The 16,339-nt window shown below is 36.5% G+C and overlaps 2 protein-coding genes across 3 annotated transcripts in view; one reads left to right on the top strand and one right to left on the bottom strand.

Moving 5' to 3' along the window:
- The window catches only part of nf1a (neurofibromin 1a), a 98,564-nt gene that overhangs the window by 40,089 nt on the left and 42,136 nt on the right, over positions 1 to 16,339 (bottom strand). For both annotated transcript variants that reach the window (XM_067450476.1, XM_067450477.1), the window contains exons 30-35: positions 13,988 to 14,050; positions 11,438 to 11,596; positions 11,179 to 11,276; positions 9,571 to 9,717; positions 9,222 to 9,368; positions 8,322 to 8,432 (exon numbers count right to left, since the gene is read on the bottom strand). In XM_067450476.1, the coding sequence (XP_067306577.1) occupies positions 8,322 to 8,432; positions 9,222 to 9,368; positions 9,571 to 9,717; positions 11,179 to 11,276; positions 11,438 to 11,596; positions 13,988 to 14,050 (725 nt within the window). The remainder of the gene's footprint in view (positions 1 to 8,321; positions 8,433 to 9,221; positions 9,369 to 9,570; positions 9,718 to 11,178; positions 11,277 to 11,437; positions 11,597 to 13,987; positions 14,051 to 16,339) is intronic.
- LOC137085218 (putative per-hexamer repeat protein 5) lies at positions 6,320 to 7,803 on the top strand. Its single transcript, XM_067451783.1, has 2 exons — positions 6,320 to 6,380; positions 6,533 to 7,803. Exons 1-2 carry the CDS (start codon positions 6,371 to 6,373, stop codon positions 7,801 to 7,803), a joined length of 1,281 nt encoding a protein of 426 aa, XP_067307884.1. The 5' UTR covers positions 6,320 to 6,370.

Here is a 16,339-nt window from a genome sequence, read left to right as displayed (position 1 = left end):
TAACAAGCTGTGATTTCCTAATATAATGGGTTTTATTTTTCCACAGGAATTTGAAAATAATTGAGTTGGCTTTCTTAATATTACCAGAAGAAATATACAGGGAGTGACATGGATATATTACTTTGGAAATACCTTCTGTTTTAGATAAGGTAACTCTACCAAAGATAGTGAGGTCTCTGGTGAGCCAGCGACTTAAGGATTTTTCCATATCTGTTAATCGGCTAGAAAAATTGACATCTTCCCTTCTGATTGCATTTTTGGATAAGACTATTCCAAGATATTTCACTTCAGATTTAACCTCAATTGAAGATATGATTGAATCTGTTGATGAGTGAATGGGAAGTAGCTCACATTTTTTAATATTGAGTGTTAATCCTGAAGCTTTAGAGAAAATTGAAACTGAATCAAGGGCTACATTAACCATGAATTTATTCCTTAAAAGGACTGCGGTGTCGTCTGCAAATTGACTAATTTTGAATTCCTTATCAAATATCGAGATACCATGCAATTCAGGGTTATGATTAATGAGCATGATAAGTGATTGGGTGGCTAGAATAAACAGTTTGGGAGAAATCGGGCACCCTTGTCTAATACCGCGGAGCACCTCAAACCTAGGAGTTATACCAGGATTCAGAGATACAGAACTATATATGTCAGTATAAAACATCTTAATTATTTTACAAAAATTGCTCCCAAAACCTAAAAAATCTAAGACATCAAATAAAAAGGCATGTTCAACGGTGTCAAAGGCTTTGTAGAAATCGAGAAATAGAATAAAGGCATCAGTATCAATGATATCTTGATAATCAAGCAAGTCTAGTAGCAGTCTAGTATGATTGTGTATATTTCTGCCCCTTATAAAGGCTGACTGACACTCATCAATAATATGTGATAATCCCTCATTCAGACGATTAGCATAGACAAGTGCCAGTAATTTATAATCGGTACATAATAAGGTAATTGGTCTCCAATTATCTAATAAAAGAATATCTTTGTTAGGTTTGGGAATTAAAGTGATAATACCATGTTTCATAGTGGGAGAAAGATTACCTTTTGATATACAGTCTAAATAGGCATTATAGAGCATTTCTCTGATATCACTCCAAAAAAAAGATAAAAGCTCCACGGTTATCCCATCTATACCAGGTGATTTCCCCCTAGACATCTGTCGAACAGCCAAGTCTAGTTCCTCAATTCTTAGCTCATCTTCCATTAGTTGTTTAAAGTTATCATCAAGTGTCTTTTTAAACCCCTGAATCTTATTTAAGAAGAAATTGCAATCTTTTTGAGAAAAAAGTGATTTATACAAATTACAGTAGAAATCTTTGATTTTTTCGTTTACCACTTCTTGATTTTCAACAATAATATCATTGATTTTTAACTTTCGAATTTTTTTCCTCGTTTGTCTTTGTTTTTCCAGACTAAAAAAATAGGACGAGTTTTTTTCCCCTTCTTCAATCCAGCGAGCCCTTGAACGGATAAATGCACCCTTGGCCTTTTCCAGATATATATTATCAAGATGGGACTGTAGATTTTTTAATTCAGTCTGCTCTTCCACTGTCAAATCATCTTTACAGCATAGCATATTAATGTGACTAATAATGTCCCTTTGTCTTAACTTTTTAAGTGTTAATGCTTGTTTACTTGTATTAATAGCTATCTGTCTAACTTTGAATTTGAACCATTCCCATTTACTCAGAGAACACATTTCCAATTCGTTCACTTCTCTAACCAGTTGTTTAACTGTTTTACAAAATTCAGTATCTTCCAAGAGAGTATTGTTAAATTTCCATATAGAGTTTATTTTGTTCTCTCTTCCATCTGGCGAAAGAGTCAAAAATATTACACAATGATCAGTAAGGGGTGATGCCGAGATTTCACATTTAATGACGTCATTAACTAGATTATCTGATATTAGCCAGTAATCCAATCTTGAGCACTGGCCATTATTAGATGAGTTAAACCAGGTAAATTGTTTTCTGGTCGGATTTTTCATTCTCCAGTAATCTATTAGATTGGCCTTTGTGATCAATTCAACTATTGTTTCATCAAACGTGTGGCAGTGTCTCTTTGTTGGTAGGCGGTCTAGCCACAGATCAGGGGCCAGGTTGAAATCTCCCCCAATTATTACTCTATTAGTTGAAAAAAGCATTTTCCATTCTTCTAAGCCCTTATTTAACGATGAGAAGAGATTTTTATTCTGTACCTTTTTGTTATAACCATACACGCATAATAAGATGTAGTTTGTGCCATTTAATTCTGTTGCGACCATTACCCAATAGCCATTTGAGTCACTTTTGTGATCAATAATTTTCCCGGGAAATCTATTAAATAAAACCATAACTCCTGCTGAGTGTGACGTTCCATGGCTGAAAAAGATAGAGTCTCCCCATTGCAATTTCCAAAATTTTGTGTCAGCATCGACAGAATGGGTTTCTTGCAAAAAAACACAATTAGCCCTTTGCTCCTTACAGAAAAGAAAAATAGCCTTTCGTTTTACATTATCTTTTAACCCCCTAGTATTTAAAGAAATAAAGGACAACATTTAGATGGTAGATAACCTAAACAATGCACAAAAGAGTGTAACGATGTGCAGGAATGAGTAATTAGTCCTAAATCAACATGTTTAGTGTAACAAACCCTCTAACAATACAGAGGGGAAAATGGAAAACTATACAGACCAAGCAGCAATTGTATCAAATATCTATATAAAATGAGATCCACCTCGCCTGGTTAAAATAAAGAACATAAACCAGGTAAATAAACATTCAGTATCTGTCATATGTTGTTGTGTAGAAATGTTATGGTCATCAACGTCAGATTGGTTAACTTCGGATGTGACGCATCAACAAGCAAAGTGCTACTATTGCTTATACTTACATAACGTAGCGTTTATGTCAACCAAGCAATAAGTTTCTCAGTCAAAAGTGAGAGCAGGCTTAATTTCTGCCAGTCAGCTAGGAAAACGAGTGATCACAATGGGTCCACTCTCCGGTTATCGATCAGTGCGTATCCTTCCTTTAAGAATGCCCTTTTACCCTTCTTTCTGGCTTCTTGGACCTGCGGCCACAGCTTTGCACGCGCCTCCCGGTCTTCTTTCGAGAAGTCTTCTTTGAAACGTATGTGCAAGTCTCTACACACTCTCGCATCCTTCGACTTTTTCCAAACGTCATCCCTCACCGTTCTCATCCCGAACTGAATGATGATTGCTCTCGGTGCGTTATTTGATGTAGCGGCGTCGCCTTTCCGCCCCAGCCGGTGAACGGTGTCTACGGTGTCTCGCAGCCGCTCCACAGACATTGGAACAACTCTTGTCAATATCCCAATGACAATTTCTCTCGTGTCCTCTCCATCCTTTTCAGGTAGACCAATCATCCTCAGATTCCACCTTCGTTTGTAACGGGTTTGCTCTGCACATGCTTCTTTTAGCAGACTGTTTTCTCTCTGTAGGCCTCCTATTTTTTTCTGAAGCAGGCAGATTTCTTCACGGTTTTCTTTAGTTGCGGTTGTGTTAGCTTCAATACGTCTGTCGAAGCTTTTCAGAAGTTCAGTCTGTTCGTCCATTTTTCTGGTCAGGGCCTGTACTGCATGTAGAATTGCAGCGCCAGTATTGACGTCCTCCATTTCTCTTTGGTGTCTCTGTTTCTTTGGATTCGGCTGTTTAATTGGCGTATGTTCTTTATTAATTTTGTCTTCTTTGAATGAATGTTGCTCCGCTTCCATTTCTTCCTCGACGTCAAAGTCGTCACATGCCTCGTGGAGAGCATCCAACTTGTAGTTGTGGTCGGACATGATTCCAGGAAACAAAGAGAAAAAAAACCCCCACAGAATGTTGTGATAACTTAGTTTTGTAACTAAATTTTGACAGTACGCTAAGTGCCTGTTTATTTGAGGGGTTGTCACACTAGTTAATCACATTTCAAGGACTAAAAAGAAACTTTTTATCAGAGCCTGCAAAAGTGCTGCCACTCACTCCGCCATCTTGAAACGCCCCCCGGGGTTTCCTTCTCCTTAAAGCAAAAAGGGGGAGTGAGGGAATGCACAAAAGGTGGTGCTGAAAACAGCCGACACCAGCATTCTTTAAAAATACAGCCGAGCCTGCTTAAAAATGTCAATAATGTACGTCTTGATGTACTTTGTGACTAGTTTAAATATTTAAGTAAGAGGTGACTACCCAATTAAGTCTTGGTTCTTCCTCATCTAGTTTTACATCTTTGGGGGGTTTAACCACCACTGTCTCCTTTGGCTTGTTCACTAGAAAACCCTTCTATGTTAAAGTGCTTTTGAACAATGTGGGTCTACAAATATTGACATGAATTGATGTCTTCATGTTATTATCCTCTGTTTATATACAGGTAAATTGTAACAATAATGAGATACATTAATGTAATTTAACAGAATCAATGAGCAACTAAAGGAGCAGCATGATGCTTTATTTTGGCCTTTGAAATTTTATCAGTATGACCATTTATCATCTGATATCTAAACTCTTGTTTAAACATAAATAGTCTGGATTAATGACCAACATATGACTACCTGATACGTCTTATAGCACATGTAAAGCTGTATACTTTGTCACATGGCAGAGGGAATATAGACCTTAAAAAGCTGAGATTTTCCCTGAACATCTAGAGAATAAATAGTAGGGGTGTCAACAATAATCGATTCGGCGATGCATCGCGATGCGGGGCATGAACGATTCAGCATCGATGCGGCAAAGTGCCATAATCGATTATGTCACTGTTTATTTTCTGGCGGACGATAAAGTTGTGAAGTTTCAAATACTTCCGGTTCCGAGAGAATAACAACAACAACAAGGAAGATGGCTGAGGCGGAGGGAGATGACCGCGATAGACGGGTTATTAAAAACACGCTAACGACCCGAGGTGTGTAGGATTGTACGTATATATTTTTTGCACAATAATCAATGAATCTATAATGACGAAAAACGCCGCAATTCACCTTTATTCCACAAGGTGGCAATGTCTGATACACAATGATGAAGTGACGTTTCACTCATAGTTACCTCTGACAGAAAACGAAACGATAATCTGCAAAACTTGAAATGGCTCAGTGATTTACCGCAGAAAGCAAGTACTAAACACAATCATATGTTAGTGTCACTGTCTCTTGATGATGGATGTGGTCACGAAGCTGTCAGTGATCAAAATATTGATTTTGAAGACATTGAAAATGAGTTTTGAGAATATGCTGGAGATCGCGAATATGAGGCAGATGCTGACGAACTCTGACGAGGTCATATGATGATGGTATTAAACATCTGCTCAAACTAAATCCTTCCAAGCTCCAAAAGGTAACGAAATAGGTTTTATTTTATTCTTCTGTAGCTGCTACTCTAAAATAGGAGATTTATATATTATCACGACAGGTAACGTTAGAGGTCTATCCATGTTAAATATAGATCTGGGTCGCTAACGACCTGAATATGTAAGAATGTTTGGTGAAACAGTCATGCATTTAAGGGCTAATTGCATTTTATTTAATTACATTTTATTTTATTTAATAACTTTTATGTCAAAGATACAGGAGACATAGCAGCCAATACAATCTGTTGTTTAATATCTGCTTGTATTCCCTCATGACTGATGAAAAATTTGCTTTGTGTGCAGTAGAATTTTGATGCATCACAATGCATCGTAGAATCAAATCGAATCGAATCGTTATCTGGTGAATCGTAATCGAATCGAATCGTGAAGGAAGTGCCAATGCACACCCCTAATAAATAGGTGTCATATTGCTGGGTGAAACACAGGATTTGATGAAATTTTAGTTTTTCATATCAATTCAATTATTTAAACAAAGCCACTCCTAATAAAAATAAGTTAGGCTGTAAACGCTACATTTCTGATTTCAGAATCTAGAAAATTCATCTGACAATTTAGCTTAATGTTGAACACAATTTGTTCAACAGCTCAGTGTCCGTATATTATTGCATCACTTAAAAAGAAAATTCACCCTCATGTTATTTCAAACCTTTATGACCATTTCTTATATAAACACAAAAGGAAGATATTTAGAAAAATATTGTGTAAAAAAGTTTTTTTTGTCTATTGAATGAAAGTCAATGGAGTCCAATGCTGTTTGGTAAACAATGTTATTTAAAATATCCTCTTTTGTTTTCTACATAAAAAAAGAAATCCAAACAGGTTTGAAACGGCATGAAATTTTCATCTTTGGGTGAACTATACCTTTAAGCAGAAGAGTTTGCTTTACTTCTATCCTCCAATAATAACACGCACGCCTCTTACCAGGGTGTTGGTTTAAATACTCAAATAAAGGGCATCATTTCACTCTGGCATTCACACTTACATCCTTCTAGAGAACTGAAAGACACAAACAACAATCATCCATGGCAAACTGTAAGTATGATTTATATAAAGTTTATATTTTCAAGGTGATGGTATAAAATCCAGTAATATTGGCTAAATATGGATGTGTCAGTTATTAAATACCACTATATACAATAAAACATTTGTAAAAAATGTTTTTGTTGTTTTCCCCATTTTAATAGTGAGAGAGCTGAATATGGCTTCCAAAATTCAATTTCTACTACTGCTAGTGGCTGTTATGATTACAAGCTACGGTCTTACCAATGTTGCAGCAACAAACAGCAACACAACCAACGGAACAAACGCCGGCTCGACCAACGGAACAAACACCAGCTTGGCCAACGGAACAAACACCGGCTCCAACAATGGCAGCACAAACACCGGCTCGGCCAACGGAACAAACACCGGCTCGGCCAACGGAACAAACACCGGCTCGGCCAACGGAACAAACACCGGCTCGGCCAACGGCAGCACAAACACCGGCTCCACCAACGGCAGCACAAACACCGGCTCGACCAACGGAACAAACACCGGCTCGACCAACGGAACAAACACCGGCTCCACCAACGGAACAAACACCGGCTCGACCAACGGAACAAACACCAGCTCCACCAATGGCAGCACAAACACCGGCTCGACCAACATAAACACCGGCTCGACCAACATAACAAACACCGGCTCGACCAACGGAACAAACACCGGCTCGGCCAACGGAACAAACACCGGCTCGACCAACGGAACAAACACCGGCTCCACCAACAGCAGCACAAACACCGGCTCCACCAACGGCAGCACAAACACCGGCTCGACCAACGGAACAAACACCGGCTCGACCAACGGAACAAACACCGGCTCCACCAACGGAACAAACACCGGCTCCACCAACGGAACAAACACCAGCTCCACCAATGGCAGCACAAACACCGGCTCGACCAACATAACAAACACCGGCTCGACCAACATAACAAACACCGGCTCGACCAACATAACAAACACCGGCTCGACCAACATAACAAACACCGGCTCGACCAACATAACAAACACCGGCTCGACCAACATAACAAACACCGGCTCGACCAACATAACAAACACCGGCTCGACCAACATAACAAACACCGGCTCGACCAACATAACAAACACCGGCTCGACCAACATAACAAACACTGGCTCGACCAACATAACAAACACCGGCTCGACCAACATAACAAACACCGGCTCGACCAACATAACAAACACCGGCTCGACCAACGGAACAAACATCGGCTCGACCAACGGAACAAACACCGGCCCAACAAACTGCACAAACAACTGCACAAACATCCCAAACGCTGTCACGAAAACCAGCACTTATATTGCACTTATTCTTTCACCTATGTGGAGCGTGGGACTGTCAGGACTTCTAATCTACACTATCACATCCACTGCCATTCTTAAACTCTTCCAGCAGCCCTAATCATCAGCGCCAGGAGTTGATAAACTACCAACGTTTGTCAAACAACTAATACCAAGATGTTTCGCAGATCTTTACTGCTCTGATAAACACTTGCACATAATAAAATTCTAGAAACATTTGTATGATTGCAATTCTATAAAGAATTCAAATGAAAAATTAAACACTTTTGTTGGCATTTTTAAATGACCTTACACACACAGAATAAGTTAAAGATGGCTGCATATGTAATTATAAGAGATATGTATGCATCATATCTAACAATGTAATGACATACTGCAGAGTGACATGTCAATAAAAAAATAATGAACGTTGCTATTCTGTGTATTTATGCAAAGCTTAAAGACCGTTTGATTATTCAAACAGGCACATATGACTTGAGTAATCTTTAAAGAAAGAGAACAAACATAAACCGGATACAGGAGGAGTGATACAGAATTCCCAACTCAAATGTTACAACACAATTAGCAACAGGCCGGGTATTACACCAAAGTAGCATGAATAAAAAAATAATTTCTGACCTGCGGGCAATGTAGTAAAATACAGGATTGCCATTCTTAGATGTGCCAGCTTGGTAAAAGATGTTGAGGGTCTTTAAAGCTTTAAATTCCTCCTTCTCGTGAACTTGATGCCTGAAAAATAATAATAATAAAAAATTATCTCACAAATAGCTAATTTATTAAAATCACAATTTTTAAATGCTTTTAGTTGACTATGTATTTTCTATACATTTATGCAATATAATATAAAATTCACTGGGTCAAAACACAAGCCGTATCACTGTTTAGGTCACATTTTATTAATACATTAAAATATTATGTAAAAATAGAGGTAAATAATAAATATACACTATAAATATGTTTTTAGTTCCCCTTAATCCACAAAAAACATTGCAATTTAACAGAACAATTTAATACTGAACAAGAATAAAAATTGTATAAAATAGACCTAAATTAGTGGAATTATTAACAAAACCAAGCCTAAACATTAAAAGTGAAACTGAGTTACAGACGTGTGGGAAATGTGCTTTACAAATATTTATGTACTTTGCCTCACAAAAAAAAAATGGTTGAAGTTGAATGTGAGGAGAGGTTGAAACTCACAAGAAAAGAAATTTTAGTATGAACAATAAACAAGTAATAAATAATGATCAATTATTTCTGATATTTTGGTAAGGAAAGTTATTTCTGATCTGCAGTTTAAAATCCATATATTATTTATTTATAAATAAAAAATATATGGATAAATACATACAAATATATAGGGATAAATAAACACTATAATATCCAGAAAATGTCAGAATAACACCAGCAAAAACAGGCTGTCAAATGGAAAGGTCAGTTTTTACGACGATCTTAACTGTTTTGGGGTAAAAACTGAGAAGATAAACCCTAGCTTTTGGCAAGAGCAAAAACAGTCACCTTGTCATAAACTCCTCAAACTTTGAGCTGGTGAGGTTGAGGCTGGACCAGTGTGTGTCAGCTACTGGCTTATGTTCAGGGGGACCCAGGTACGCCAGAAGGGTGGCCATCTTGTCAAATGGTCTACGACCCACTGCCTTGTGGTCCCTATGGTTTTAAAGTTTGATTGCAACATTTTTATCTGTATTTAGACATGACATATTTTTGCATATTCAAAATTCCATATTTACTGTGGAAACAGGATAAAGATTGTATCTAAGTGGGATAATTGCTTAAAAAACAGGAAGCACAGTCCTTGTGTACCTTTTAACTGACATGACCTTCTTTGCATTTCTAGAAGCTATCTTACCTGTTGCTGGAAAGGTATTGGCCAATTCTTTCTTGGTTGTTCCATAACAGACGGTGTAGTGCGAGCACGTTGCCGTCACTGATAAAAGACAGACTATGGTTCACTGAGTCACTTGGCGGAGAATCAGATGCAATATCCAAGAAAAACCTGCCAAAACAAAAATTAGGCATATTGAAGCTCAAGGGTGAAGAAATTTCTGAGAAGCAAATGCGTTTCAAGACTTCACAACTGGAGTTTTGCGGCTTTAGAATGTCTCCAAGATAAAGCCATCAATGCGGCAAAAGTTACTTTTAGCAAATATGCATATTTAAAATGTACAGTAAGGCTGTGCGATATTGAAGAAATATGCGATATCTTGGTAAATAATAAGATATTCGATATGCGATACGATATTGCTATTAGTGTGTAAAATCTATTTAAATTATATTTTTTAAAGTATTTAAAAACTGAGAATGATATTATTTATGTGTTTCACATTCTTTCTGGGACAAGAAAGCATCGCTGCAAGTTCTGAAAGTGACCAGCAGTGTTTTAGCAAAAATTATTTGAACATCATTAAATAAACAAAAAATTTAATGCAAATATTTAAATACCAAAAACTCTTTGCTTGACTTGGTAACAGTTATATCAACCTAAAACTGAACATCAAGAACATCCAGGTAAACAAAGTCCTGAACTAGGAGTGGATGATTATTTTTGTTATTTTAATTTATCTTCATTATTAAAAATAAAAACAGTCTTCACATGAATTCAATCTACACTGATACATGATAAAGCTACACAGGTTATTCAGCCAAGAGCACCGAGTGATTTTCTCTTGTTCTTCTGTTGTTTGACAGACAGCGGCAGGTTTGCTGTATTAGCCGCCTGTCACTTTAAGAGCTAAGGCGCGAATCCTATTGACATGCATTTGGCTTCTTTCTGATATCGTTCACTTAAAGCACAACCAACTCAGTTTACATGAATACTCATCAAGACAGCCATTTTGACATAACTGTGTGTGTTGACAGTTTTAAGTGTGTTACAAGAAATGAAACAGAATTGAAGGGACCACACGCTTTCAGAGCGGCGACTTGTGAAATGTTTCGGTCTGTGTCAGAAAGCGCAAGACTGAAGGGGGTTGTTTTAACTCTTTTTAACATCAAGCAAGTCACATAAGTAACAGTCATGTGCCCAGTCTATTTTCGGCTATATTCTGACCTAAAACATACACTTTCACAACGTTGAAGCAGCCTATTATCATTCAGATATTGCGTGCCGTTGCGATATGCATATTGCAATATGTACATTTGCGATGTTTCGATAATTTAGATTTATTGCACAGCCCTAATGTACAGTTTATCTCTTCCAGGTTCTAGCACAAATATAGTCCAATCAAATGCTCTCTGAAAATACAGCTATAACACATGCCTCTAACTAGCTACTGAAATTAGCATATAATGGTACATTTTAATATGACAATATTACTTGTGTAAAGTATAATGTTCAAAAGGCATTTTCTAAACCATCATAAATACCCACAAGAGAGAGAAAATATATGTTGTTGCTAGGTTAACATAACAAAAGAAGGTTGTATTCACACACACACAATGTGAGATACAAACAAACCTTCTGGCTGCATCAAAGTTGCTTTTCACAAAATCATTAAAGGGCCGCATATGCTCTTCTTTTGTAAAGAGGACATGATTAGCAATGCTCTGGAGAATCTGGAAAAAAAGACACAAATACTGAGCTGAAATATATGTAGAAATACAAATGTTGCTATTAAGTGGCGTTTAAATCAACATACAGCTAGCCAGTTAGTCATCAGATGATGAAAATTAAAGATCTGTATGAACCTGGCTTTGAAACTTTGAATCACACTTACCTTGGACATGAGTTTGAGGCCACGCTCGATGCGAGGTGGGGGTTTCTTGTCTAGGATGCCTGCCTCGTACGGTGATACAATAGCTGGGTTAATGAAGCGCAAGAACATGGCACTACCTACTGCACCAATACTGTTCTGAGGAAACCGCTGGCTGACCACCTGCACAAACGGATGGAGGAAAGCAAGAGGAAAGACAGTTGAGTGCTGGAAGGTTGATCATTTAATACATAATGAGCATTTTCATTTAAAAACAACATTTCAGGAAAGGATATTATGAAGAAAAAAAATGAGAAGGGAAAATAATTAATAAATATGTTTTATATCAGGTAAAACAGGCCTATAAGAAAGAAACAGGTGTCGTGACACATAACATTACAATGAAGTGTTTGTACAGAACAAACTAATAATCAGACGTCATGCACATTAGTACTAACAGACATTACCACACATAAAACAAATGCCTTACTAACCAAAATAAATGTTTGCAGAACAATGTGACAGAGCATACACACCTTATATATATGTAATACTCATGGCAATGTGTGTCTGCAGTTCCACCCAAACTATAATACAAATTCTTTGTAGAGGACTGAATCATTACTACTAATTAGACTGAGACTTAAAATAGGTTACGAAGATTCTCAGCTTTTGACAATGATTTTCTAAAGCTATCCTATCATTGATAAGAAGAATCCTCTGTGTAAATCTGCATTTAAAACGTTATTTGTGTATCATTTTAAGATAATCAACAAATTGACAATTATCTAATGTGTTTACATGCACCAATTTTACACCTGACAATTTCAAAATATCATGTAAACACATTTTCCTTGTTCTTTTGTTTTGTTTTTTATTTGTATTGTACTTTATTGTAAAATCACAAATAAGCAATTCAAAAAAGGTGAAAATAAGTGCAAATAGCGATAAATGCTATATACACCAAGTGTAAATAGCAACTAGATTCTATGATATAGAATCTAAAATAACATTTTCTTAGCAATAGTCAGATGATTTTACACTAACTGCAAATGGCTGTAGATGCTATTAAGTGTAAATAGTGATATATTCTACACCATATAAAAGTACAGTTCTTTGCAATATATGTAAATAGTAATTACATGTAATTTATACTTTTTGACAGATACATAGGCTACTCTTTGCACCTCAGTATTGTTGTACATTAACAGGATGCAATAGTGTGAATTATTTTATTTTTTTAATTATTAAATGAATGCACCTTAAAGGGACAATAAAGCCCTCCCTTACACCTACCCCTAACCCTATCTAATAAATGCTTTTATTATTATTAAACATTTTGTTGGGCACTTTATTTGCACATTTAGAACATTTTCTTAATTGTTTGTTTAAAGTAAATGCCTTTCCGATGAAAATAGTAACCTTTGCAAAAGGCGGATTGGAACTGGTGTTGATCTCATCAAAACAACAATCCATTAGCCGTGCGCGTTAGTGAGTCCGCCACTGAAACGTAGAACGGCTGTTTTATTTTATTTTTTTAAATGATGTTTGGAAACACAAGGCATTGTTAGGCTGAGCTACTGTGAATAGCACTTGCCAACAAGCCGTGCTATTTGCACTTGGTGTAAATAGACAGTTGGTTAAAAAAGATAAGTAAAATGCAGCATGCTTTATATTATAACATCATGGTCATGTGGTGAAGGTCCCAGCAAATGTGAAAGAGAAAATAAATGAGAAAATTCAAAAAGACAGAAAATTAAAAGATGGGGATTAAGACATTTTACACCATTACATACGGTACATTATTATACATGCATTTGCACCAATGGTTCCTCAGAGAGAAAACATGCACAACCATTGACTTGAAGACGACCCATAGAGCACATGACAGAAGCCAGAGTAGCGCCAACATGTTCATCAGACCGTATTTAACGCATGCAAATCACTTAACACCTTCATTAAAAGTTTTCCAAGAAAGACAAGACTCTACCACAAGCCAAAATACAGATTCATAATGTTTTCTAATTTAAACCTAGATGCATTTGAAGTGTGTACGCTCTAAGAAGGCAGACCAAGTCAGTACCAGGCTCGAGGTCTACATATTTGTGGATATTTTGTCTTCAGGTTAAAATAAAGGACCTTAAGCCCACACAAAGAAACAGTCTTCTGCTTCACCGCAAGACATGGAGAAGCTGAACGGATCCCACCTGCTCGCCATCACTAACCCAGTCCACAACGGTTGAAATTTTTAAAAAAGAAGAAAAAAAAGCACGAAAAGGTGCTCCAAAGCAGTACAATTATTATTTTGTGTATTTATCTATACATTTTCCCTAATATGTTGACTTAAGAAAATAGATGTGTCTTCGTAAGAAAACCATGTTTACACAGGTGTTTCTGAACATGTTCTGGCGAAAAAACAATTCAAGAACATGAAAAATCAAATGAACAAATTCATAAAACGAAACAAACAAAAGTTAAAAAATTAAAAAGCAACACGTTGCATTTATGGTATAAATAAACCCAAAGTAATAATAAATGGCAGCTAAAGAAAAAATAAAATGCTAAAACACTTACGGATTTTTTGTTTTCCTTTTTTTCTTTAACAGTGGCTTTATTCAGAAGGGAGTGGCAAGTAGCCTACAGGGCAGAGATGAGCACAGAGAGGTCACAGCAGCTACACAACTGCACTCAGCACAGCCACAGTGCATACAAACACAATGAAGGAGCAGACAACACAACCACTGCCTTCCTGACAGCTGATCTACGAGCAGATTCATTCATGTTCATTTCAGTGATTAAGAAACACCGGCTGATGCTCTCCAAGCAGAACGTAAAGCAAAAGCTGCAAAGATGCTACAGTGGAAAAGGGAGAGCGAGCTCTCAGCCCAAGCAAACAAAGTATGAAATACATTAAGAGTGTGAAGGTATTAGCGGAAAATTAAAGACCAGAATAGGTGCCGATGAGGATGTAAGTTCACCGTGCAGAAGAAGTGGGAAGTGTGTAGCAGGACTGATGGATGTAGCTCATTTGCTAGGATGAGTCATCAATATTTTCATTCTTTTCTCCCAGAAAGGAAAGACTGCATGATTTAAATGTATCTACTAAATGGAAACTTTTAGGAGCTCACTAGCATAGAGATGACCTCCAAGCTATCTAGATGCCACAAAACTATCATTTTCATTTAATGGGGGCTTACTGAGCCAAACATCACAACCCGATCCTTGTGATAACAAACAAGACAGGAAAAGCCATGAAAGGAAATGACCAGAAAGGAAAAGAAACTACGTGTAATTAAGAAAGTGGTGTTTTGTCATTCAATGCTTCCTTTTCTCTGTTTAAAAAAACACTATGAACCACAAGAGGGTACCGTTGACAGAGTATTTAAGATGTGAGAAAGACGGACAGCACTTTCGAATGAATTTTTTTTACTTTTTATTATAGTAAAAAGAAGGCACATGACCAGCTACATAAACTCCACCCTCAAATTTCACAATGGAACAACCCTAAAAATAATTGCTTTTATACGCTCTAGTAGAAGTGACTTAAAATGTGGTCAATGTAGAAATGTTAACTTTAATGCCAAAGTCATTTGAGCCAAACCCCATGTGTGATATATACAGTACAGTATATGGTTTATTACAGCTGGGAGAATTGAGATTTGTACCTTCTTATTAGGGCTGTGCGATATTGAAGAAAAATGTGATATTCAATATGGGATTCGATATTGCTATTAGTGTGTAAAATCGATCTATTTAAATTATATAAAAACAATTATTTAGAAACTGAGAATGAAACAATTAGTGTTTCACATTCTTTCTGGGAATAGAAAGCATCGCTACAACTTCTGAAAGTGACCAGCTGTTTTTTAGCAAACAGTTATGTCACAAATCGTTCATGTTTCAGTGTGTGCGCGTGCGTGCGTGCGTCAGACAGCGTGAGATTGCCAGTGAATTTTTTTTGCAAATGATTGCATTTAATAACTCTTTTTAACGTCAAGCAAGTCCCATAACTAACTTGTGTAACTCATGTGCCCAGTCTATTCTCTGCTCTATGCATCAGCCTCAAACATACACTTTTAACAATGTTGAAGTAGCCTATTAAAATCATTCAGATATTGTGTGCCGTTGTGATATGCATATTGTGATGTGTACATCTGCGATATTTTGGTAATTTCGATATATTGCACAGCCCTACTGCTTATGATATTTAAACTTTCACAATACATCTGAAAGCAATGTTAAAATATGCTTGCTTACCAAAATGAATCTGTAATGTCTGTTGTTGCATGTAGAGCAGAGCAAATGATTCAGCAAATCTTTTTTGCCATTTGAAATCATACTCCGATATATACCCGAAGTAGAATCAAATCAGCCTTAAAATTTCATTTAGTTTAAAGTCAGTATTAAGAACAGCTAGCAATGATTTAACAGTGATATTTTTTGTTGCCATTTTTCCATTTAAAATCTGGGAATTTTATGCCAACAGTGCCAACTCCATATGAAAATACTGTAACGTACCAATACAGTTCAAACGTTTGCGGCCAGTAATTAGAAATTAATACTTATTCAGTAAAGATGCATTACATTGAAGTGGCAATAAAGACTTTGACATTGTTACAAAGATTTCTATTTCAAATAAATTCCATTTGTTTGAACCTTCTACTCAAAGAATCATGGCAAAAATGTATCACATTTTTCACAAAAATATTAAGCATTATTGACAATATTAAGAAATGTTTCTTGAGCAGCAAATTAGCATATTAGAATAATTTCTGAAGGCCCATGTGACATTGAAGACTGAAAGTTGAATGTTGCCATTATATCTATACATTACGATTTAAAATATATTACAATAGAAAACAGTTATTTTAAATTGTAATATTTCACAAAATAAGTGATTTTAACTGTCTGTTGACTGTATAAATG

This window comes from Pseudorasbora parva, chromosome 8, assembly GCF_024679245.1.
Source record: "Pseudorasbora parva isolate DD20220531a chromosome 8, ASM2467924v1, whole genome shotgun sequence".
Taxonomy (NCBI): Eukaryota; Metazoa; Chordata; class Actinopteri; order Cypriniformes; family Gobionidae; genus Pseudorasbora; species Pseudorasbora parva.
This window is presented reverse-complemented; position numbering and strand designations above follow the sequence as displayed.